General features: G+C 34.8%; 1 protein-coding gene across 1 annotated transcript; it reads left to right on the top strand.

Annotated features, from left to right (window-relative positions):
• Window positions 1–3,322: 3,322 nt before the first annotated feature.
• LOC306844875 (sodium-coupled neutral amino acid transporter 3-like) lies at window positions 3,323–26,260 on the top strand. Its single transcript, XM_079377295.1, has 17 exons — window positions 3,323–3,490; window positions 10,849–11,000; window positions 11,384–11,404; window positions 11,515–11,596; window positions 11,760–11,875; window positions 14,351–14,424; window positions 15,168–15,260; window positions 17,244–17,325; window positions 20,104–20,186; window positions 20,643–20,701; window positions 22,082–22,255; window positions 22,353–22,432; window positions 22,524–22,624; window positions 23,043–23,167; window positions 23,719–23,863; window positions 24,692–24,795; window positions 25,493–26,260. Exons 2-17 carry the CDS (start codon window positions 10,897–10,899, stop codon window positions 25,595–25,597), a joined length of 1,548 nt encoding a protein of 515 aa, XP_079233421.1. The 5' UTR covers window positions 3,323–3,490; window positions 10,849–10,896; the 3' UTR covers window positions 25,598–26,260.
• Window positions 26,261–27,027: the final 767 nt, after the last annotated feature.

The following is a 27,027-nucleotide window of genomic DNA, read 5'->3' as shown; positions in this document are numbered from 1 at the left end:
AGAAAGACATCTTGTATTTAGCTTTACTAAAATTCATTGAGAAAATGATGATTTGAATTGAGATCAGAATGCTCTCTGCAACACTGATTGTTAGCTGAGAGCCAAAATAGTAGAGTTTCTATATACATACATACACATATATATATATATATATATATATATATATATATATATATATATATATATATTTTTTTTTTTTTTTTTTTTTCCAAAAAACTGAAATTTACAGGACAAATTGCAGGACAAAAACTAGTTAGTAACATAATCCATTATATTACAGATACTTTTTGATTGCTTTCAGATTACTTTTGACCTAACTCGTTTAGCACATTGTTTTAAATAGGATAATCTTGTACCATATTTATATAAAAATACAAAGAGAATGAAAATATATTCCATTCTCTGTTATTATCAAAGCTTGGGGTTTATGAGTTTAATGAATAATTAATTAAATCATAAAAATGTAAAATGAAAATAAATCGAAAACATTAGATATTATACCTATTTACACGCTTGTCATGTGACCATGTGAATAATGTCTAATAATGCAATCAAATAAAAAGGGACTGTAGTCTGGTAATTTAAAATGTAATATAATATAATTACAAGTATTTTTGGAATCTGATTCCATGGAGTCCAGATGACATGTAATCATTTACTACCCAGAACTGTATGTATCTTCTGGTTCTATTCTGTAGAGTGTTTATCTTTAACAGTTTCAATAAATGTACATGTGTAAAATGTGTTGTAAATGAATGCATTCAAAAATCGGCTGCCTGCACAATAAGGAAGGAATCCAAACAATGCAACAACATTTGAAGATTGTTCAGTCACATCAAAGAACTGAATGATTTCTCTGAGACTGTAATCTCTTCTGGTCAGGGAGCTCAGGTGTGAGTCAGGAGGGCACGTTTACCCTCCGATTACAAGCAAATGCTCCACGGAAACATTTCATTAAAGTAATTAGTCTGGTCGAGCGGAACTGTACAGTGGTTTTGACAGTGCTGGCAGATGCTAATTTACCGCTTACTGTGACTCACACACATATGCAGAAGCAGTGTGTTGTTTTCTGCGATGGAAAAGCAGCTGCAGTCTTTCATTAGCAGGAAGAGTGAAGAAAACCAATGAGAATCTAATGAACTGGCAACTGTCTCATCAGAGGGACTGAACTTGAGTGTTATTGTCGACATGTTAAGACAAGCATCATAATATTATTCAGGCTTAAAGATTTGAACAAGCATCTATCCCTATTAAAGTTCCGTGTGAAAGACATTGTGTATTATTATTATTTATATAGTATTATGTTTATCAATATTTTGCATTTGCATTTTGGTATTTCATTTTAGTTTAATTTGTAGTAATTTTATGGGTTTTAAAAATATATATATTTTGGTTCTTAAAAATAGTTTCCATTTGTTTTATTTCAGCTTTATTTCAATAAACAAAATGTTTTAATAGTTTTCGTTTTAGATTTAGTAAACGGTAACCACACTGGTAAGATAATGGCACCAAAATGTGTCATATTTTAAGCTTTAATTTTTATACTTTCATTTTAGTTTAGGATTTAATAATTTTATCATGTGCGTTTGACACTATTATAGCTTTAAATTTTTATTTGTTAATTATTATTATTTTTTTATTTCAGGTAGTAATTTTTGTACTTAACATTTAAAAATAGTTTAGTTTAAAATGTTAATTTCATATTTTTATTTCAATTCAGCTTAATGCCAATTAACAATTAAAAAATTGTTTTGCATTAGTTTAACAACAACACTGATGGCAAGTTGTGCACAGTTGAGCATGATTAATATTTTCTTCAAAAAGTAAGATGTTTATCACAAACAATAATTGAGAATCTTTGCAGATGAATTAACAGGTCAGTAACGTTTATTGACCTGTGTATATGTGGATTCAGCAGACAGCCAATGGTTTCTCTCCCGTGACGTTCATGCTCTGCTAAATTCAGGCAGCATTCCATGGTGCAAATAGCAGGAGTGTTGGTGAACAGCTGCAGTGGTGAACTTATCCACGTTACCTCTGCTAACCCCACACACTCACGCACACACACACACACACAGACACACGCACACACACACACACACACACACACACACACACACACACACACACACACACACACAGACAGACACACGCACACACACACACACTCACGCACACACACACATGTTGGTTTTTGTGGTTTATGGGGACTCTCCATAGGCGTAATGGTTTTTATACTGAACAAACTGTGTGTGCTATTGCCCTACACCAACCCTACACCTAAACTTAGCCCTCACAGGAGACTTTGTGCATTTTTAGATTTTCAAAAAAACACCATTTAGTATGTTTTTTAAGCCTTTTGAATTACGGGGACATAGGCAGTGTCCTCATAAACCACCTTCATATTGTAATACCTCTGTCATACCCATGTCATTATACAAATTTGTGTCCTCATAAACCACATAAACATGCACACACACACACACACACACACACGCACACACTCACACAGACACACACACACACACACTTCCACCACTATATTTAACCCTAATGGAGACAACGGCACACTAGGCATCTGTTGAACACCAGCAGCTCTTTCACTGCATTGTTAAACGGCTCATCCCTATCTAATGTGAAAATGGACACTTGTTCACAGACACACAGATAGAGGGACAGGTGAGGGATCTGTGCCTTTATAGGGACACGTTGGCAGTAGTTATAATAAAAATGTTCTTTAGGGTCCGGACTGAATGCTGTGCTTGTTTAATAACTAAAAATCACAGTTTTAATAAACAGTAATTACAGTAACAGTAAATTACTGTTTAGTTAATAAACAGTAACTTCATTTTATTTAATTATTATTTTTTTTTTTTTTATTAATTTATTTTATTTCAGATGTATGTATTTTTGTTATTTTAGAAATAATTTTATTTTATGTTTTTGTATGTTCATGTTTAAATGAAAGTCCTCTAAGAATCCAATAAAGCTAGAATAAGATCAACTGTAATATATTTGCTCTTAGACAGGTGGAGGAAACCATTTAAAATAAATAAATAAACAAACATTGAGGAAATATTAAATGAAGGGATTAATTATGCTTACCAATATACAATATTCTTATTCAGTATAATTCTTGTATTTGAGTGTACACAGTTTTATTTTATAATAGTTTTTTTCCCAACAGGTTATCAATACGTCTTCTTGTAAGAAGTGGGCGGGGCCACTGAAGGGTCTCGTCGGCTGCCATTGGACGAGGCTCATAGAAGGCGGGACCTAAACAACCCCCACTACTCATTCATACAGCCCTTCACTAATTCACTTCATTTCTCAAAGAAGTGAGAGACGCGCTTTGTCTCTATTGTGATCAAACCACACGAGGAGAAGACCTACAGGAACATAAAGCAGCCGAAACACTGGAAACTTAAAGCAAGAACAGCATTTCTCGTTTTAGTCTTGAAGATCTTTGAACCCAGGAGCTTACTGACCGGTACGTAATACATGTTTACTGGCAAAGTGTGATCTGGTCATCTTTTAAGTACTTTTAAGAGATGCATAATTAATAAGATCAGAAAACAAAAATGAGTGAAAGAAAATACTTGTGTTTCATGGGGAAAATGAATATATCAGTTATTGTAGTCTCAAAAAATACAGTTTATACCATTATACCTTTTCCTTTGTGATGGTCTTATAGAGCTGTACAGTATTATATGTGTGTGTGTGTGTGTGTGTGTGTGTGTGTGTGAAATATATCTATAGCTTCTTTTATTTACTTTGTGTGTGAGTCAGTGACGTCACGTGCATTTTCTTTTTACCAGATGTTACTCAGAAATACATAAAAATGCAGTTCATACATAAATTGACTTGAATACCCCTCTTCTATGATGAACATGCTTTAAAGTTATTTATTTATTCATTCATTTATTTTTATTCATTATATATATTTTTCATGGCTTAAGAGTAAGCCATTAAAAAGTTAATTAAAAACCTGAAATAAACAAAATAAATAAATGTTAGTAGCTTGTCAGTAATATTCACAAATAATATTATAAATAATAAAAACATAAACATATTATTATTAACTTTATTCATTTATTAAACTTTTTTTTTTTTAAGTAATTTGTATTTCTGTCTTCATTATGGCACATTCATTTTAAGTGTGCGTGCTCTTGTCCTCAGGGGCCATGAAGTGACTACACAGATCGTTAGAAGATTAATTATCTGTTTCAGGACTGACAACAGTGCTAATAATTAAGGGCAAGTCTATTTATAAATGTTAAAATGACTTGCATACATTTTCAGATGTAGCTTAAATTTTCCAGCTCTTACTTGTATTTCATATTCCATATCAGCTGCATGTACCCTCTTCTCATTTTAACATGATATCTTTGCAAAAGGTGTATCTTTCAGATTCCTTTCCAAATGGGGCTTCTAGCTGAGTTTAAGAGAGCCTACTTGGGTTTTAGTTCAACTATATCTTGCATATATCTGAATTCTTCATTCTTGTGGCAGTGTACTGAATATTGGCATGCCAGATGGCCTGTAAGCATGTCAGTTCTGAATCTTTGGGTTCTCTGAACCAGATTTTGATTTCATGCCATGTTGTAATGGATGGGGCAATACAGTATGATGCACTTTGAAAGTGAATGGACCGTAATGATCAAATGATAGTTTACATAGTGGCCAAAATCGAAAGAGGTGTGAATGTGCAATGAGGCAAACATCTGCAACTTCATTGGGAAAACTTTGCAATCAGTGACTGTGAGTAAACAAGTATATTCCAGAATTTTCTATAGACAAATGCTTTACATCAGCTCAACATGCCTGACCAATCGTATCGCTTCCTCAAACTTTGTTCAGGATGTAAACATTTGCATCCAGTGAGGTCAGAGCTCCTGGGCTGGTGCTGACAGAGAAGAGGTCACCGACCTCACGTCCAAGGCCACATAGCATATGATTTCGTAGGACGGCAGTCATGTCTAATTTGAGTGAGGTCTTGGAGTTCCTCTAGATTGCTATTATTCTCTGTAAACTTGAGCTTGACTTTGCCATGTGCCATTTATATTTGTGCTTTTGAGTCACAAGACTGATTATTTTTATCATCATTCCATAGTGGTTCCCACCATATATCACAACTCTAGCCAGTTGCATTTGTAAGACTTTTTACTTTAAAATAATGTGTGTTTTCAAGTGAAACAAGATATTTAAAGAGAAAAAAAACACTCTCAAACCATACTCAAATCATACAAATCAGGGGCTAATTCATATGAATTCTTACAATCTTGTTCGTACATTTTTGTACGATCTGCACTGATTCAGGCGTGGACATTCATGCTTAATGTTTTTTTTTCTTCTAAAAATTATACATTTCTATATCATTCACATTGTAAAAATGTAGAAGACATCACTGCCTTAAAAATACATTACATTACTCATGTTACTGGTTGGAGAAATTTTAGTGTGATACTTGATTTTATAATTAGAAATTGATTGGGTTGTGAAAAGTGGGCACTACATACCAGAACCCAGTGGGTTAAAGTGCAATGATTTACCAGTTGAATTCATGTGAGCCATTTAAATTGCATGTACAAAATACCATGGTTTCATACAATTACAATTTTATATAAAATTACATTTACAGAACCTTCGTTAACTGAATAAAAAAACATTAAAAACAAAAACGTACACATACTTTATTTAGCATTTTGTAGATCTAGAGTTAGAAATGGTATACCTTGCTCCATCCGAAGTACTTCCCAGAAGGACTCGATAGCACAGATAGATAGATGATAGACAAATAGATCGATTTCTCTCTCATTACATGGAATCAGTGTGTGATACAGTATTAAAACCAAACAGTAAATAAAACAGTATTAAAAAGTTCATTAATATCACAATTTGGAGACATCTTCACTTAAACCGTTTACATTAGCTATTATAGTTATTAGAGTAAGACGTCACTGATTTTTATCTGTAAAATAAACCTAAGCTGGCAGTTTGGTAAAGAGCAATCATTGCACAGGGCAGATCCTTCTGACCTCAAACAGGTCAAACACGGCACTAGAGTGGTGTTCTGTCAAGTATTTTGGAGTAAATAATGTAGGATGTGCATATGGTATCATGTAGTATCATAGTAAAACTACCACAGTATTCATTTGTAAGGGGTTCAGTTACTAAGTGCCTGGTATGGGTAACACCAGGGCTAGCAGGACGCTGGTTGTGAAAGTGTTGAACCCCAGTTTACCCTCAGCAGCCTCTGGGGCTTTAATGTAAAACGGTGGGCAGGTGGCCTTTTGATGCTCAAATTGACGCTTGCTCATAAAAAGAAGAATGAATGTTTGCTGTCGGCTATTGTAGGTGTGCTGCACTGCAAAGCTGCCATTTACTTTAGATTGCTTTTTTTATTATGTTTTGAAAGCAAGAGCTTTGATTTGTAGCGACTTTAAAAGAGCAATAGTGTGCTGTGTGAAATATTCATCCTTGAATGTTGAGCTGCTTTAGTTTAGGACCAGTTTAAGGGTACAGATGCCCTCATTTATTAATTGGAAGCTGACGGAAGGAGGCATTTAGTCTCAGAGTGCCAATTATATGTGATTCACTGTTTGCCAAACAGTTCAACCTGCCTAATTAAAAGCTCCCTTGTGCAAGCATTCTTTCAAATGATTTCCTATACTCATCACCATGGTCAAATCAAATTCAATCACGTGATGTTGCTGTCTGCAGATGTTGACAGCCACACTTGTTACTCAACCATGCACAACTAGTTAAGCATTTTAAGTGGGTAAAACCTGTTATCTTCCTCCTGCATGCATACACACTTAAGGTGACTGTCGGGTATCTGTGGGAAACAGGTGTGGGAGTTTTGTTATCGGACCAGGTCAGAGAATTTGAGACGGGATGAAATCATGTAAAAATAATTGTCTGTGAAATATATGCCTCCCACCAATATTTTGCTATACAAGAATTCAGAGATTAAGTAATTTTTGTTTTCCACTGGTCCATGCAAGTGTTGTTATATACAATTTGTATATATTATACATTGTGTATGTATATAATGTTTTTAAAAATGTGATCTTTTACATAAAAGATTTGATCTTTTATATTATAAAATCAATTCATATATATGTAAATCATATTATATAATCATATTTATGCAATTTATACATAACTAAAACATATATTTAAAATGTTTGTACATATAATTTTAATATTTTGCTTTTTTCTTTGATATTAAATATATGATTATATATAAAATCAATTCTTATATATATTATATTATATATAAACATATATTATATATAAACTGATTATATATAAAATCAATTCTTATATATATTATATTATATAAAATATGTTTAAAATGTGTATCTATAATATATTTAAATTTTAATATAATTTTTTTAGATGTGATCTTTTGAATTTTTAGTAACACACACACACAAACATGTATGCACTAAAATGTTTATGAAATAAAAATACATTTATATTAATTTGTTATATTTTTTATTATGTAAATTTATAAATAATATGAATATAAAGTATAAAAATGTATGACCTCGCTCACATTGACCAGTGGAACATTCATGGAAAAGAATGTAAGCAACATTTTTATTTATAGTTATTATAAAAATACATTCATTCTTACTTTCCTTATCATAAATTCCAGAAAACTCACAATGCCTTTGGGACCATGTTCAACCCCAAAATGGTTTGAGATAAGTCATGTTTGCTCTGCTGTGCAATAGGGTACATCTAAACATGGTCTGTTTTGCACGTGTAAAGTACCAGCCAACAGGCTTGGGATTCAGGAACCGGACGTGCCAACCAATCACAGCATAGGTTGTGTTCTATTGGCATCAAGAGCTGAGATGTTTCGAAGCAACACGGAACAAACAGACCAGGAGAGTAAAAAAAGATCCAGCCCCATAACATTAGAGCTGCTGCTGTGGGAAAAAGCATTAGACTGGAGGAACAAATAATAATAAAACCAATTTATATTAAATCCATCTCTCCTTGACTCCAGAACCCTCATAAAACAGATTCAGAGAGACCTTACTGTGTACTCGTTGTGCATGAGATATTTATAAAGGATACTTAGTTTGTCTATAGAGGATGGAGCCCATCTGGTTCTGTCTCTTGACTCTAGTTTGAGGTGTTGGTCAGTGTGAGGTCTGTATTATTGTGAATGTCGATAAGGCAGCAGCACATTGTTGAATGGTCATCAAGGACAGTGCATTGTGTGAAACAGCTGCGAGGGATGATAAAACTGATCGTGACAGGTCTTCTTAAAACTGAGCTTGACACCCGAGTTATCATATTTCGCTCATCTCACAAGTAGTTAGTCGTGGTAGATTAACCCTATGATTGCCTCCTGGCCACTTTGTTACTGCATGTTGCTAATTATTATTATAATGCGCTTTTACTTGCTCTTTTTCTGACCGTCTACGGACCTTCCTGTGTCTGCAGAAAGACTAGCTGACCTGTATTCCACCTCAAAGTGCCTCACCGAGTTGCTAAATTTATCAGCTCAAATAGACGTCTTTAATGACCTTGGCTGCAACCGGTTTTCTTTACTGGCCAACTCGACATTTAGCAGCCTCAGGGCTGCCAAAAACATGTATCGCAGGCAGCCTCGGGACTCCATGCCCCTCATACACTCACGCATCATCGTCATGTGAAATTCAAGCTCCTGCCAGAATTCAAACCCCCTCTGGACCCCAAAGAGGAGCTGCTGTTTGTAGTGCCTGATCAAAAGCTTGTCACATTATCCTGTTGATGCTGATTATTCAAATACAGGCATAATTGAATAATACCTCAGTGAGGATAAAATGTACATTGAGTTGGTCATTATTGCACCGTAAACCATGACAGGGTGATCAGGGATTTATTCTGAAGGGTTTGTTTTGGGACTGTACATTATGCAAATTTTATTTGGGTTTTTAATTGTTTTTTTTCTGATTTAATGCTAAAATAATAAGAAACTTTATAACAAAACTTAAACAAGAAATGTGGGTTTAATGTTTTTGATAAAAAGTCTCTTCTGCTCACCAAGGCTGCATTTATTTGATTACAAAATAAAGTAAAAACTGTAATATTGTGAAATATTATTACAATTAAAAATAGACATTTTCTATTTGAATATATTTTAAAATGTAATTTATTCCTGTGATCAAAGCTGAATTTTCAGCATCATTTCTCCAGTTTTCAGTGTCACATGATCCTTCAGAAATCATTCTAATATACTGATTTGCTGCTCAAGAAACATTTATTATTATTATTGATTTGAAATCTTAACCAATATTAACTATTTTGATGTTTAATGATCACATAAATCACCATCGTATGATTTCTAATCAGCCACAGAATATTTTTTTAAAGTTTCCTTGCCGCTCTGACTCATTATAATGCTAGTAGTATTAAATTTGAATCGTGCTGGAATATAATCTCAAATCTGCATCAGTCTCATTTGGAAATGGACTGGACTCAAGACGTTCCTCAATGATCAGGCCGTAAATGAACACACTCGTACACTTCTTCACAAGAGCTTCTGGTTTCCCTCGCAGACGGCTGTTGTTGTGGACGGTCTGTGTTAAATATATCATGACAGCTGGGCGTCTCAATGGCCCTACTGTTTTACACATTCTCCTGCAGCTTCCAGAGTTCAGTGGACTAAACACCTCAATCATAAAGTAAACAGTAACACTGTTAATGTTATTGAGCCTCCATCTTTCCAGGGAACGTGAAGAGACTCTTCGCTGAACATCTGCTGGCCTAAAATGACACTTTGGTGGGCCGTGCATCATTGCTGACATTGTAAACTGACGGCTTAATAGCGTGCATAAATGGAAATTAGGACTCGGGGGAAACTGGCAAAAGACCAGTTACTAAATCGTTGCATAATCCTGGTGAATTTTTAATTGACATTTCTTTCGATGAGCGCAGTGCCTTAACTGTACCGGTTTATAAATGATAAATTTGTGCATTACTGATAGGTGGCACACAATGCAATGTTTTGAAGATGAATCAGAATTTAGAATAAATAATATTTGCCATATTTAATTAACATGGACGGTCTCAAAAATGAAAATTCTGTCATTAATGACTCACCCTCATGTCGTTCCAAACCCGTTAGACCTCCGTTCATCTTCTGAACACAAATTAAGATATTTTTGATGAATTCTGAGAGCTCTCTGATCCTCCCAGACAGCAATGTAATTACCACGATCAAGGTCCAGAAACGTAGCAAGGACATCGCTAAAATAATCCATGTGACGTCAGGGGTTCAACTGTAATTTTACGAAGCTATGAGAATACTTTTTGTGCGCAAAGAAAATAAAAACAATGACTTTATTCAACAATTTGTCTCCTCCGTGTCACCCTAGAGCCATTTTGGAGAGTATCCAACGTAAACAACGTATGGTGTTCTGTGTCAGCTATGCCACGCAGATTTACTTCAACTTTTTAAATTTCATTAAGTCTCCAAAACAACATTTCTGTGTTTCATTTCATTAAAAAAAAAAAAAAAAAGTTAGCTGTCAAAGCAACATTTCTGACTTTCATTTAGCTTAACTTGATGCAGAAAATAAAAGAAATAATTAAATAATAAAAACTATATGACATACTAATAAAAATGACAAAAACACAACAAAAATGACAAATTTTTAACTAAAATTAAAACGAAAACAAAATATACAAATGAAAATTAATTAAAAATAAGATATCTCAATGATATTAAAATAACACTGGCTTTAGTATTTATTTAACAATAATATTTGAACATATAAGACACATTAAAGGTGTTTACAGTTAGTTAATATTCATATAGTTTCATATTTTGATCTTTTTCAGCTGCTTGGAATCAGACAACTCACACGTGGGATATCGACTACTTCCACCATGGAACCTGCCAGATCAGAAATGAGTATCTTGCCCAATGGGAAAGGTCATGAGCTGGGAGAGGACATGTGCATGCCGATGAAGACTATGATGGAGGAAGAACAGTAAGCACTTTCAAATATTCAATCTTTAAATATTCCATTTTATCTGTAAAAACTTCATAGATATTTGCTGTAAGATAAGATGCACGTGTGTCTCTTGTACCACCTGCATAAAGAACCAGGCCGCTTTAAATGGTGGTTCTTAGCTGGTCTTGCTCCTTGATTATTAGCATTGCGTTTTCCCTGCAACCAATTTGAACTTATATCAGTTTCACTGTGTCTCTGTGCTTCTGTACCGAGGTCTATCGATGCAAACTTTCTTTTGTATACTCCTTAAATCACTTTTATCTTCTGGCATGGTGTGTTGACTTGTCTAAGTGCATGTTTACCCTCTTTTTCACTCCTGCTCGATGATGGACCTTCTCAAACTCTCTATCAACCCTCAGAAACGGTACCCATCACGGCAGGTAAGTCAATAACAGGAAACCAATGACTACTAGATGCAGTCAGGGCAAATGAATTGATGCAGCTTGCAAGGTCATTGTCAATTAAATGTCGACTGTCGTCCGTCCAACAGGTTTGATGATCCTGACAGCACAGTGGCTGAGAACATTGAGTTCCTGCCCAACGGCGAGGGAAAGAAGCCACGTTTCACTGATGTAAGTATGTGCAGCATTTGCCGTGAACTTTCAACCGAAAGCATATCACAGATAAAAACTGAATGATATTTGACTGTGTTGATGTTCTCGGACAGCTGTTGTAGCAGTCCTTTTGTCATTTTGTTCTGTTTTAGTTGCTCATCAGTTTCATTTCCTCTCTTAGTTTGAGGGGAAGACCTCTTTTGGCATGTCAGTCTTCAATTTGGGCAATGCCATTATGGGCAGTGGGATATTGGGATTGGCCTACGCTATGGCCAATACTGGCATACTGCTTTTCTTGTAAGTGAAATCCCTTCATTACTCTCTTGATGACAGATTGGTAGGAAAAGTAATTGATTGTTGGATGTTTGTTCTGATGTGAAATGAACCTGTCACGTCCAGCCCTCAAAGAATCAGTGTTTTCACTTCATCTGAATGTTAAGCATTTGGCACATCATTGGCTGTCTAATTGCCATGGTAATTAAAGTATTGTTTTACATGTGTTATTTTTCCAGACATGCTCTTGAATAATTGAGTGTTCCCTTTTGGAGGCTGTTAATGTTGATGTTGTACCAGAAAGGGTTTTCTATGGAAAACCGCCCCGTTGTGTTATAAATTTAAATGACACATAAACCACCATTTGGCCTTTTTTAAATCAGCCCATATTTCTCTCTCTCTCTCACACACACACACACACACACACACATACGTTTGTTTTTGTGAAATGTGGGGACATCCCATAGGCGTAATGGTTTTTATACTGTACAAACTGTGTGTGTTATTGCCCTACACCTAAACTTAGCCCTCACAGGAGACTGTGCATTTCTACTTTCCCCCAAAAAAACTCACTCTGTATGATTTATAAGCATTTTGAAAAGTGGGGACATGGGGCAATGTCCTGAAAAGTCACCTTCACCTTGTAATACCCGTCATACCTGTGTCATTATACAAATTTATGTCCTCATTTGTCACAAAAACACGCGCACACACACACATATAGCAATGTTGTGATATTATAGTAATTTAAAAATAACGGTTTTCTATTTTAATATACTTTAAAGTATCATTTATTCCTGTGATGTAAAGCTGAACATGATCATTTAAACATCATTTTAATATGCTGATTTATTGTCAATGTTGGAAACAGTTCTTTTTGGAAACTATGATAGTTCAGGATTCTTTGAGTAAAAAGTTAAAAAGAACAGCATATATTTAAAATAGAAATATTTCGTATACACTTCCATTCAAACGTTTGGGGCCAGTAATTTGTTTTTCTTTTTTGAAAGAAATTAATACTTTTATTTACCAAGGATGTGTTAAATTGATGATAGCAAACACTAATATTGTTAAAAAAAAGATTTCTAATTTTATATATAATACAAAATACATTGTGTCTAATAATAACATGCATTTGTGTGACTTGCCATTTACTCTATATTTCCCTCCTTCCTAAAATTTTCCACTGGTTAGCTCCACCCCTCTCATCTATCCACGGCCCCAGAAAGGCCATGACCTGGGCTGGCCATGCCTCCTCCCTTCTCCAAACACATCCTCCTTTTTAGGAACCCCCACCCCCATCCAAATATAGTTGTCATATTTGGTTTCTCTCATGGGCTGTCTTTGGCCGTGGGGAGACGTCTGAGGTGTCCGCAGCTCCAGTCAGGTTACAGGGAACTGAATACCGCTGATCAAGTTACCCAACAGGTCAAGACTGCTTCCTCCAAAGATAGTCTTATTTCCGGGTATATAACAAGAAATTCATCAACCTCAGTTTGGGGAGAAACTTCACACACCCCTCTCAAGAGGCAGTATAAACAACTCCAGTGTGTTTACTTTTTCACTCCACAAAAGACTCGCCTTGTATAAATGAGCAAATGGGTTTGGTTTTCTGGGGTATTTGTATGCAATATATCAAAGAGCCATATAATATAGCATATAGCATGTGCATTTATACTAATAAGGACACATTTATGTTTAAATGAGCAATGCAAATTCACATATTGTATTGAGGTGACTTGCTCTTGCATACTGAATTGGTAGGTAGCTGTTGAAGTCAATAGTCCATGAGAACATTTGAATAGAGTCGTTTCATGCCCATTGTTAATTACTTGCCATTTATCAGGTGCCTGTCATCCAAATAGACTTTGCAATACACTAAATTCAGCGACAGTTTGCCTCCTGGGGTGAAGCGCCTTCCTGAAAGCACACTAAACGCTTTCCACCATTGTGTAGAGAAAGCTTTTATCAGATTTGCCTTTCTCAAAGTTCACGTACCCAAACTTTCCATTATATAAGCTAAAAGAAAAAAGTGGGATAAATTGGTAAAATTGGTTGGTGGTGAGTTTGCGCGGGGTTTCACAGAATAGCTTATCAGCAGATGTACTTTTTTGGTTCCAATACAAACACTGGCGATTTCCCAAGATTCATTCAGAAGTAAATCTTACTCAGCAACATTAATACATCTGAAAATCTTATTATATTAGACACATGCATGCAGTGCACTTGGAACTCCAGCTGTAGACTGCTGGTTTAGTTTCTAATCTTAAAGATCTGTGCTGGATACCTAATACTGCAGGTCATTTTATTATAAATGTCTGCTTAAGTCATTTTGGTAAGTATAAAGTAGTACATTCATCTCCAAAAGAGGAACTTTGATTGTTCTTCTTGGAAGATTTCTATGCTTGAATTTCTATAGACACTGTATATTAGGTCTAGCAGGTGTAGATGGTGTTGTGCAGATGTGGAGTGATTGTGATGGTTGTGTTTTGTCTTCAGGTTTCTCCTCACGGCGGTAGCTGGTCTCTCCTGCTATTCTATTCACCTCCTGCTGAAGTCCTCAGGTGTTGTGGGTAAGATGAGGCTTTTTCTCATCAGTGTGTTGTGTGGTTGTGTCCTCATCAGGTGGACAGATGCATTAAAGTTAACACACAGTTACTGAATTAACTGCATTTTTATTGCTATTTGAAAATAAATTCCCTGAAATATGACTATAGTCAAATATATGGTTAAATATAATGAAGAAAAAACACTAACACTGGACAAAGGATTTTTAATTTTCGTAATGCTTAGAATCAGACAGACCAATTAATCAATAAATTTGCCATTAATTTGAGGTTACCACTACTATCTTACAATAATATAAAATAGGTCAAATTTATTGATCAACTGGCCTAATTAAATAATTTAATTTAATTATTATTAACTAAACAATTTTTTTTTTTAATAATGTTTATAATTTAATTAGATAATAATATTTTGATATGTATATATACCATTCTTACTGCTAAACACATAATTGTAATATTTGGTATCACATTATAAATAATAAATGTCATAATAAAAATAGATTTTTTTCCGATGATTACTTATGCTTTTTTAAGCATTTTTATGCAGTTGATGGCATTCTTTGTGTATTGTTGCGATGGCATTTCCTTTCTGAAAACACCATTTTAGGGCTTATTGAGTTTCCATGTTAAACTGTGGTGACTGAAGGCAATGATAATCATAACATGAGATACGGTGTTTTGTGGAAACTTGGCTCCAGTGGTGAGATTTGTCTCTCTCTTCATGTTTTACTGACATTTATTTCCAGGAATCAGATCTTATGAACAGCTGGGATTCAGGGCCTTTGGAGTGACGGGGAAGATGGCGGCCGGAATTGCGATCACTCTTCAAAACATTGGAGGTAAAGAATATCTGACATTAAAATTAGCCAAAAGTTATAGATGTGAAAGATCTTGTTTTATTAATCTTTATTCTGTCTTTTCTCTTAATTCATTTCATTAATTTTTAGATTTTCCTCTCTGCTTTTGCCAGTTAACTTCCATACCTGTGCTTTCATTCACACACTCTCTGAATTGGCAAAATTATGAAACTTGCTTTATGCTGATAATTAACACTGTTTGTTTGGATGAATCTTTTGACACATTTCCATGTTATTTTATCCCAAAATTATTATTGCAGCCTGTTCATCACAGGATTTGGACTCACATTTTTTAGGAATTATGTGACTTTTCACATTTATATGGTCTATTATTTTCAAATAACTTATAAAAAAAATGTTTTGTTTTTATTTAGCAAGGATATTGATTGACTCAAATTCATATGCGAATAAAAATACAAAACTATTACCACATTTACATATATATATATATATATATATATACAACCCAAATTCCAGAAATGTTGGGACGGTTTTTTAAATTTGAATAAAATGAAAACTAAAACACTTTCAAATCACATGAGCCAATATTTTATTCACAATAGAACATAGAGAACATAACAAATGTTTAAACAGAAAAAAATACACTTTTATCCTCTCAATGAGATGATTTCAAATTTGATGCCTGCTACAGGTCTCAAAAAAGTTGGCACGGGGGCAACAAAGGGCAGAAAGAACAAGAAATTTTGAAAAGATTCAGCTGGGAGAACATCTAGCAACTAATAAAGTTAATTGACATCAGGTCTTTAACATGATTAGCTATAAAAGAGATGTCTTAGAGAGGCAGAATCTCTCAGAAGAAAAGAAGGGCAGAGGCTCTCCAATCTGTGAAAGAGTGCGTAAAAAGATTGTGGAATACTTTAAAAACGTTCCTCTACATCAAATTACAAAGGCTTTGCAAATCTCATCATCTACAGTGCATAACATCATCAAAAGATTCAGAGAAACTGGAGAAAAGGGACAAGGGCGAAGACCTTTGTTGGATGCCGTGGTCTTCATGGCCTCAGATGACACTGCATCACTCATCGGCATGATTCTGTCATTGACATTACTAAATGGGCCCAGGAATACTTCCAGAAACCACTGTCGGTAAACACAATCCGCCGTGCCATCTGCAGATGCCAACTAAAGCTCTATCATGCGAAAAGGAAGCCTTATGTGAACATGGTCCAGAAGCGCAGTTGTGTCCTGTGGGCCAAGGCTCATTTAAAATGGACCGTTTCAAAGTGGAAAAATGTTCTATGGTCAGACGAGTCCAAATTTGATATTGTTGTTGGAAATTGGCCTGCCTGCAGTCCAGATCTTTCACCTATAGAAAACATTTGGCGCATCATTAAAAGAAAATACGACCACAAACTCTTCAGCAGCTGGAAACCTATATCAGGCAAGAATGGGACCAAATTCCAAAACCAAAACTCCAGAAACTCATAACCTCGATGCCCAAACGTCTTCAAACTGTTTTGAAAAGAAGAGGAGATGCTACACCATGGTAAACATGCCCCCGTCCCAACTATTTTGAGACCTGTAGCAGGCATCAAATTTCTCAGTTTAAGCATTTGTTATGTTATTTATATTCTATTGTGAATAAAATATTGGCTCATGTGATTTGAAATTATTTTTGTTTTCATTTTATTCAAATTTAAAAAACGTCCCAACATTTCTGGAATTCGAGGGGTGTGTGTGCATAAATACATTTACAAAATACAAAATAAATACATTTTTATATATTGCAAAGTTGCACATTTTCCAAAAATTAAAAGAAAAATATACTTAAAAAACATTTATATTTAAAATAAATAAATACATATATATATGTGTGTTTTTTAATAACAAACATTTTTCTTAAGTTTTATAGATTTTTATAGTTTTATAGTTCCAGCATAATACAGCAGTTATATTATTTTGAATATGATTCTTGTAATTTACTCATTTTTGTCTTTCCTATAGCCATGTCCAGTTACTTATACATTGTCAAGTCAGAGTTCCCACTGGTCCTGCAGGCATTTTTGAAAGCAGATACCAATTCAGGGTAAGGACTTTAGAGCGTCATTGTAAAATGCTGAAATAAAATGAGAAAATCTTGACCTTTGCTCAAAATGCGTTTTGTCAGTTAAACGTGAATTAATTGACAAATCTCTGTTGGCTCTGTAGCCGCTGGTATGGGCATGTACTGTCATTATCAGCTGACAATGTCACCGTTGAGGTCAAATACCTGCGGTCCATTGGGGCAAACACTCAAAAATCCTAACCTGGCATCTAGGGGAGGTGTTTTGGGCTCTGTGAACTGTGATTGGTCAGTTAATAAGAGAACGGCAGCTGATTGGCTGATACTGTCTCTTTCCCACCACACCTCTGTCCTTCTGCACTTGACAGCTGCTTTAAACAAGCGCATCGTCATGGCGATGTCAGTAGACACAGCTCGTTTCTTACGTCTGAAAACAAACGCTTGGCTATTATAACTTTATTCAGCTGCTTGTGTTCTCAGGTTAGATTCTAGTTTAGCATGTTTTATCAAGTTTAAATATTGTGTGGAAAACAGACCCATCATAGTGTGTTTATAAGAAGCAAACAGATGCATTTTAATTTTTTTAGTACCAAAAGACATGATCTTAATTACAAGCACTGTTAAATTAAATGCACAACAAAGACACAGTTTTATCTTTAAGCCCATGAAGTGATGAAGCCATTAAAGGTTAGCCATCAGAATCTTCTGTCTGCTGTATTTCAAAGTTCTTGGAATAGTATGAAGGCTTTCAATTAACAGAGTGCATGTGTAGATGGACAAGGTGATTTATTTATATGATGACTGCAATACTCACTTCTCAGACTTCTCAGTGCTGTATTGAACAGGTCAACATTTTTTATAAAGTGCAAAGATGGAGGCGTGTGCTTCAGTGTTAACATTATGCATTGACTCAGAGCTTTTGTATAATTTCAGGACCAGGTGCAGCCTGAAGTGATGCTTCTACACACGCACGCGCACACACACACACGTTGGTTTTTGTGGTTTATGGGGACTCTCCATAGGCGTAATGGTTTTTATACTGAACAAACTGTGTGTGCTATTGCCCTACACCAACCCTACACCTAAACTTAGCCCTCACAGGAGACTTTGTGCATTTTTAGATTTTCAAAAAAACACCATTTAGTATGTTTTTCAAGCCTTTTGAATTACGGGGACATAGGCAGTGTCCTCATAAACCACCTTCATATTGTAATACCTCTGTCATACCCATGTCATTATACAAATTTGTGTCCTCATAAACCACATAAACATGCACACACACACACACACACACACACACACTCGCACACACCATATTTGAGATATATTTATATAAACGTAATAGTATATAAATTTGCATTTCCTGCACCAGTTTATTGGAAAATACATCTACTGCATAAATGGGTATTTCAACATTAATATGTCAGTGTTTAAATGTTGCTACGCAAAAGTCGGCATGTAAAATCATATGTATTACTTCGACACAGTCCATTTATTGTATTGCAGAGGAATCTTTATGCCCCTCATTCATTTCCACGTATAGTAGTCTACATATAGTCTGAGAGGGCGAGCATCGGCATGCCAACCCCCCCTTCAGTGTCTGAATACCGGGACAAGTGGAGAGGGTCTGAAAATAGAGGAGTCTCAAACAAGGCCTGGATCTACACACTGCGCAACACCTTGTGACTCTGGAGTTAGACAGGTTGATTCTGGAATGGTGTACATGTTTTCCACAGCCACACAAGTGAAGATGCTGTTAGTTTGTCACAGGCAGAGGAACAGAAAAGGAGACCAGAAGACAAATTGACTTTAAATAGGCACTGAGAGTTATGAATCCTTTATTTTTATTATTATTTTAATTTTTTTTGACTGTTTGCTGGTTTATTTTGTAGTCCTTTTTATTCATGCTTCATTTACAGCTCTTATTATAAGATATCAGATCTGATAACCATATCTGGAAATTAGTATACACTACTGTTCAAAAGTTTGGGGTTGGCAAGATTTTTTTATGTTTTTGAAAGTCTTTTATGCTTATCAAGGCTGCATTTATTTGATTATAAATACAGTAAAAACTGTAATATTGTGAACTATTATTATTTAAAATAACTGTTTTCTATTTGAATATGCATTAAAATGTAATTTATTCCTGTGATCAAAGCTGAATTTTTAGGATCACTACTTCCGTCTTCAGTGTCACATGATCCTCCAGAAATCATTCTAATATACTGATTTGCTGCTTAAGAAACATTTCTTATGATCAATGATGCAATTTCAATGATGCATGTTCAACAGCACAGCATTTATTTAAAATGAAAATCTTTTGTTACAATACAAATGTATTTAATGCCACTTTTGATCAATTTAAAGCATCTTTAAATTGATCTTTGATGAAAAAAGTATTAATTTCTTTAAACAAAACTGTCATTGACCCCAAACATTTGAACTGTAATGTGTCAGATATCAAATAAATTTTTACTTTTAAAATGAGCAAATGAATATCTATAAAATATTATATTATTTCTGTAATTTAAAATTGCCACATATAGTGGAGATTGCAAGTTATGATCAGACAAAAAGTAAGTTTATCTTCTGTGAAAAAATGTAAAGCATTAAAAGTAAATAAGTTTTCAACCAAAGTGAACATTAATCACCATAATGGTGACAAACATTTACAGTATCATGCCTCTGTTTGATGTTTTGCACTAAATCGTTGTGTTATAACAGAATAACTGATCTAAACTGAAATCGCAGTAAAAAAATGTTTTTTGCATTTGATATTTCTTGAATTGTCTGTTTCTGTAGGGAGTGGTATCTCAATGGAAACTACTTAGTGGTGCTTGTGTCTCTCTCTGTCATCCTGCCTTTGGCTCTAATGAAACAGCTGGGTGAGTCGATCATTTCTACTTCCGTCATCTCATCTCTCTCTCTCTCTCTCCACCTCATGCAAGTGGGTTTCCGTGTGCATTTGACCCTGTTGGATGGACCGTTCATATTACAGAGCATCAGTTCAAGCACTTTAAAAGCACGTTCTGTTCTCATATGAAGCAGTAAGCTAAACCAGTACAGCATGTTTATCTGACAGCAACAGTCCGTTTTAACCGCACACAATTCAGTTTTTCTTGTTACGACGTGTTTATAGTAATTGAATCAAGTTGACCTTGTAAGTATTTTTGTCTGGTCGGCTCTGTCAGCACAGATTAGCTCCTGAGATGAGTGATAACTCACTGCGCTTTTCTTAGCTCATGCATTTATAGTTGCAGGGATAAGGGCTTGAATGCATGTCGATGGACAATAGCACTGTGATGCCATATTGACTTGCTTTGCTATATTTACATTTTCAGGTTACCTTGGTTATACCAGTGGTTTTTCGCTCAGCTGCATGGTCTTCTTCCTCGGTGCAGTAAGTATTTACCATCATCATCATCGTTGTCATTAGTACAGATATTGCTAAAGTTACTATGAAAACAAAATTTACTTGAGTCTTATTAAGCATGATTCATAAGTGCATGTTATTTCAGAGAAACAATATTATCAAGACATTCAGAAATCATTTATTTGGTACAAAATATATACAGTTTACACCAAAAATCACCACCATCCTGTCCCTGTATCTCATCCATAATTCAGAGTGTGTTGAATCACAGCTTCACATAACTGTTCGCCCGCACATCTTTCCCCAGAGGAAGCAATATACTGCGTACATATTATATCATATCTACACACAGCAACGCTGACTCATAAAACTCTCATTCAGACTGACTTCAAAAGAAGACGACTGAGGCTTTAATTGGTTTTAATTGGATAAATTCTCTTGGGATAAAATGATGATGCTCTAGAATGTTTCACAAGTGTAACGTTTGTCATGAAATATTTGGCCCATTGAAGAAGAATGATGTTTTTTGTTTTTGCTATTTGACCTGCTGTTGGGGATAATTATTTCTTTGTCTTTCCTTTACCCACCAAGACATGTAGCCATTAGAGATGGGCTCAAATAAGAAATAAAAGTTATAAAAGAAATAAAAATAAATTTTTTCAAATTTAAAACACTGATCACCAGATTCCATAACTATAATAAACATGTTGAAAAATGAAAAATTATTTATTGTTTGTTTTTTTGCCATTTATTTCCCCCCCAATCCACTTTAGGGGAATTAGGGGAATGCACACAGGACATACAATAATTACATGGCTTTTTCACCTTTAAAACATTGATCGCAAGATCAAAATTCCATAACAGCTATATACAAATATGTCAAAAATGGCCTAAGATTTGATTATTTATTTATTCATTCATTCATTCATTCATTCATTCATGTCCTGCAATTTTTTTGACATCCAGTTTGTTTGATGCAATTAAGAGAATACACACAGGACGTACTCAAGTTCTTGGTTAATTCGTCATGTTTTTGGTATTTCACCTGCTGTTAGGGATCATTACTTTTGTTGTATTTTTTATGTCTGTATGTCTTTGGACATGTTATCTGACAAAAAAAATTGCCATTAGAGGCTTGAATATAACTTTATACAAATGTAAAAAAAAATACATTTTAAAAAATATATTTTTAATATTTATCCTTTACATTTTTGCAGTACAGTTTGTTTGACGGCAGTTAGAGGAATACACACAGGAAGTACTCCTGTTCTTGACTGAATTATATATTGTGTGCTTACTACATACATACACAAAATAGCCAAAATGACCACCCTAGTAGTCTTTTTGTTGGTGATAATCTGTATTTCCCCTTTTAACTCTGCCTTCTGTACCTTTCTGTATCTTTAGGTCATCTATAAGAAGTTTCAGATCCTGTGCCCATTCGAGGAGTTTTCAGCCAATAGCACGCTGGCACACGCTCATTCAAACGTGACAGTGAACCACCCCCACAGCTACCATAACGGACATGCGATGGTGGACGACTCCCACTGCAGCCCGCAGATGTTCACCGTCAACACACATGTATTGCTCACAAAGAATAGCACATTTTCATTTCTGCTTTTACATTCACAGAAAAATGTATCAAGAACAAGCTAAAACAGCACTCTCTGTCCCACAGACCGCATACACCATCCCTATCCTGGCCTTCGCTTTCGTCTGCCACCCTGAGGTCCTGCCCATCTACACTGAGCTGCGCAAGTACGTCGACTGCATAAAAGCAGCTCTGCAACTGTAATCTGTGTTTTATGCAAATAGATTGAATAGGAATCTCATGTTTTTTTCCCTGCAGCCCAAATCAGAGGAAGATGCAGCATGTTTCCAACCTTTCCATTCTGATCATGTACACTATGTACTTCCTTGCTGCTCTCTTTGGATACCTAACATTTTACAGTAAGTTTAACACTTTTATATTTGACCGTTACTAGTACTAGCACAGTGGATCTTTCATTTGGTTGCGTGTGAAATTAAATACAGGCCTGCTTTGGTTGGCTGTGCAACACATAGTTCATTTTGAAACATTTATCTGATAACGGCTGTAAAATTAAATGAAACAGGCAAGACCATGTCCTGAGAGTTTGCAGATTTCTTACTTTTTTCATACTTTCATTATGCATACTTCAATTGTTTTTTTCTCTCTTTTTTTGTAAGCACTTACTTTAAAGGCGCTTTATAAAATAATTGTTATTATTATTTCAGCGTTTGAAGATTCACATGAGATCATCTTGAAATATTCAAATCGTAAAGTACTGCTTAGCATGCATTATTAGAGCTGCAAACTAAGTAGATGAATTCTTGAATTTTGCCGCAGCTAATGTTGAGCCCGAGCTTCTGCACACATACAGCAGGATCGACCCCTACGACACTCTCATCCTCTGCGTGCGTTTGGCTGTGCTCACCGCCGTCACGCTGACTGTGCCCATCGTTCTGTTCCCAGTGAGTTTAACATGTTCATATGCTCATATCATAGAGATTGTGTTGTTTTGAGCATTTTTACCACAGTATATCCACAGTTACGTAATACAGTGGTTCTCATCTCAGGGGTCGGGACCCACTGGGGGCCTCAGCACGGTTTGTTTAGGTTAAACTTGAAGTTGTAAACATAATAAATTAAAACAAATAAATAAAATATAATTAAGACTATATAGATATGTTAAAAAATAATCAAATTTGAACTAAAATTAAAAACTGATGGCAGATGGAGTATTCTGTCGATGTCCAGAAAAGTATGAAAAACATTGACAGAGTAATTTACTTGGCAGTCAATGGGATCTTTAAGATCCACTGATGTAATAAATGAATCATTTGGGTTGAATAATACAGCAAAAATAAGTACATTGTGATACATACAGTTATTGTGATATAAAACGATTGATGCTGCTCATGTTTTAGAGGACAGGTTAAGCTTGCTGTGCAGTAAGATCTCAAAGTGGCTCAAAAGTTGCTTAAATTGTCATCAAAAATAGCATTGCTACTTTTTCTCAAAGGTGCGAAGAGCCATTCAAGAGATGATATTCCCTAATAAGACCTTCAGCTGGATCCGACACGTTGCCATCGCTGTCGTTCTCCTGACCTTCATCAATATGCTGGTCATCTTCGCTCCTAACATCCTGGGCATCTTTGGCATCATTGGTGAGTCCTTCAATCATCACTGACCCAACAGGCCAAAATCCAGACCGGTCAAATGTGCTTTTTGAGGGAAACAATTCTGTGTTCAAACGTATCAGAAATGCCAAAGCAGAGACTGAGGTTGGCGTCTCTTGTTTGTCTTGCGTTCTCAGTATGGGTGAGGGACATTGACACTGTCTCTGGCCTTCAAATGTCACCGTTGCTTGTTTGAACAGATAATGTTGTGCTGTTAAACCAATATTTTTGTGTTTAGCTCATATTACTGGAAAGAAGGTGAGTGTCAGGGTTCCTTTGGATCATAATGAAGAGGAAAACAAAAAAGTCTAAACTAAAATAGATTTTTTTTTATCGGATTTAAAGTCTAAAAATATATTTGTGATGTAAAAATTCTCTTTTTGAGATGAATTCTTTAAATACAAAATGGTTAGGCATAATCTCTTATTATGTGTAAAAAGGGCAGTGAATCAGTTTTTAAAATTTGTGATATTTATTAAAAAAATGTTTTGACATTCTTTGAAAATTTTACAAAATGTAAAGTTCGGAAAATGTTATAATTAGCTTTACATGTTCTTTTTTTAAATTAATTTTTTTTTTTTACTATTTTTCCTTTCAGAAATCCTTTGACATTAACCCATGAGTCTTGCTGTGATAACCATAACATTGTTTCTGTTCACATAAGGTTCTCATTGAACTGTTCCATTCTCATTTTCATCAGCAAGGAAAACGTTGCTGGAATTTTAATTATCGTCATGTTTAATTGTCATCAGTGTCAGATTTAATTGGATTCAGCTGATTAGCTAATCTGTATTTGTCCCGTCCTTCCTCTTCCAGGTGCAACATCCGCTCCATGTCTTATCTTCATCTTCCCTGCTGTCTTCTACATCCGTATTGTTCCCAAGGATAAGGAGCCAATGCGCTCTACCCCTAAAATCTTTGTGAGTTATGTTTATATGATTACCCAGTAAGACAGAGATGTATATTTTAAAAACTTTTTTTTAAGTATCACACTGATCCTGAGTTATTTTAGTTAACTGAAACCAAAACTGCAACTAAAATTAAAACAATAAAAAACACAGTCGTGTTACTTGAAATAATTTAAATTAATACAAAAAAACTTTTATTTCAGTGATTTGCCAAGGCAACGTTTCTCATTTGAATTTAGTTGAACTAAAAAAACTAAAACTAAAATACATAAAAAGAGATATGTATATATAAACTCACAACAACATTAACAAAATTACTAAAACTTTAACAAAAATTTAAATAGAAACAGAAAATATAAAAATAAAACTTAAAAATGTCAATTAAAAATGTAATATCTCATTTATACTAAAATGACACTGACTAAAACTAATTTCAAACAGAAAATATTAAATAAAATTGAATTCAAAATACTACTGTATGGATCCAAGGTTTATGCTTCTTTATACCAGTTAGACCCATCTGACGTGTATAGAAGAAATACATTGTTACTGTACATTTTTGAAATATTTCTAAAACACTTTTTCTCAAAACTTGCATATTCAGTTAGTCTGAATCAAAAGTCTCAGTTATTTAGACAACTCTTTAATTTGACCAGAAAGAGATTTGATTTGATTAATGACTGAAAATGTTATTCTCTTTTTTGCTCAGGCTGCCTGTTTCGCTGGACTCGGTGTGTTGTTTATGATAATGAGCTTGAGCTTCATCATCATTGATTGGACGACAGGCAGCGGCAGTGCTCTGGGTGGCCACTAGGAGACAAACTCTGATAATGAATGTGTGTTTGGGATGAGAGTGTGTGGCGTAAGTTAGTGATGTAACATACTGGAAGGTGATCTGATTTATTTTTATCCGTATTTTGACACAGAGGATGCCCTATCCCACTGTGGGAAGAAAAAAGGTGAGGGTGACCCAAATGTGACCCTGGACCACAGAACCAGTCTTAAGTCGCTGGGGTATATTTGTAGCAATAGCCAAAAATATATTGTATGGGTCAAAATTATACATTTTTATTTTATGCCAAAAATCATTAGGATATTAAGTAAAGATCATGTTCCGTGAAGATATTTTGTAAATTTCCTACTGTAAATATAGAAAAACTTAATTTTTGATTAGTAATATGCATGTTTAAAAACTTAATTTGAACAACTTTAAAGGCGATTTTCTCAATATTTAGATTTTTTTGCACCCTCAGATTCCAGATATTCGAATAGTTGTATCTCGGCCAAATATTGTCCTATCATAACAAACCATACATCAGTTGAAAGCTTATTTATTCAGCTTTCAGATGATGTATAAATCTCAATTTTGAAAAAATTGACCCTTATGACTGGTTTTGTGGTCCAGGGTCATAAATCAACATCCCATTTTACACAAACAGCCTGCCATCAAATAATGGGGAAAAATTGCGTTACTCTAAAAAAAAAAAAAAAAAAAAAAAAAAAAACCTTTTGATAAATTCAGACTGATGTTTTATATTTTAAAACCTGTAAAAGTGCTGATCTTGTCTATTTGGGTAGATTTAGTTGTTTTTATTTATTGAAGGGTTAGTGCATCCTCACTTATCCTGTAGAAATATGCTGTTATGCTTCAGTTTGCTTGTCGCTATTTTTATTAACTCTCACTCTCTGTTTTATCAATCCAGAGCTCTTATACTTGACACCACTGACTGCAAGTACTGTAGAAACACATAATTGTATTCTTCGAGATGTCTTTTAAGTGACAGGAAATGCATTGTACAATAGCAACCTATATGTCAGATTTTTACATATTTAATTCTGTGTATTACTTTGGCCATTGAACAAGGAGATTGTAGAGGTTTTGATTGCTCTCTGGGAGTTGAATGAAGCGGACTAGTTTAGTAAAGATGGATCGGTAGATGGTTTACTCTCCAGTGGGCTTTGGACAATCAACGAGTCACATTACCACCTATTTCAGGTAACTTGCAGTGTTTTCGGTCAAGTGAGAGGGCAATTTATCATATCGCACATATTTGACTGTGCCAAAGCGAAAGATTTCTATAATCAAACTATCATGAAGTATATTTTCTGTTTTCCTTAAGTATGCACAGTAGACAGAATGCAAGGCGTGCCTTGATCACATGGAGATCAAATGGAGAACAGTGAAAAATGTATTTATTTAATTGTATTGAATATATTTTGCAGTTCACTGGATGAGTATCAGTG

The sequence above is a fragment of the Barbus barbus genome (genome assembly GCF_936440315.1).
Source record: "Barbus barbus genome assembly, chromosome: 25".
NCBI classification, from domain to species: domain Eukaryota; kingdom Metazoa; phylum Chordata; class Actinopteri; order Cypriniformes; family Cyprinidae; genus Barbus; species Barbus barbus.
Note: the sequence above shows the minus strand (reverse complement) of the source record. Positions and strands in the feature narration are given on the sequence as shown.

What these genes read in the sequence shown, in the direction of transcription:
- LOC306844875 (XM_079377295.1), top strand. Translation starts at nt 10,897, where the DNA reads ATGGAACCTGCCAGATCAGAAATGAGTATCTTGCCCAATGGGAAAGGT. An exon ending in AGAAGCCACGTTTCACTGAT is followed by an intron (nt 11,597 to 11,759) that starts GTAAGTATGTGC and finishes TTCCTCTCTTAG; the next exon opens with TTTGAGGGGAAGACCTCTTT. An exon ending in TGGTCTTCTTCCTCGGTGCA is followed by an intron (nt 20,702 to 22,081) that starts GTAAGTATTTAC and finishes CTGTATCTTTAG; the next exon opens with GTCATCTATAAGAAGTTTCA.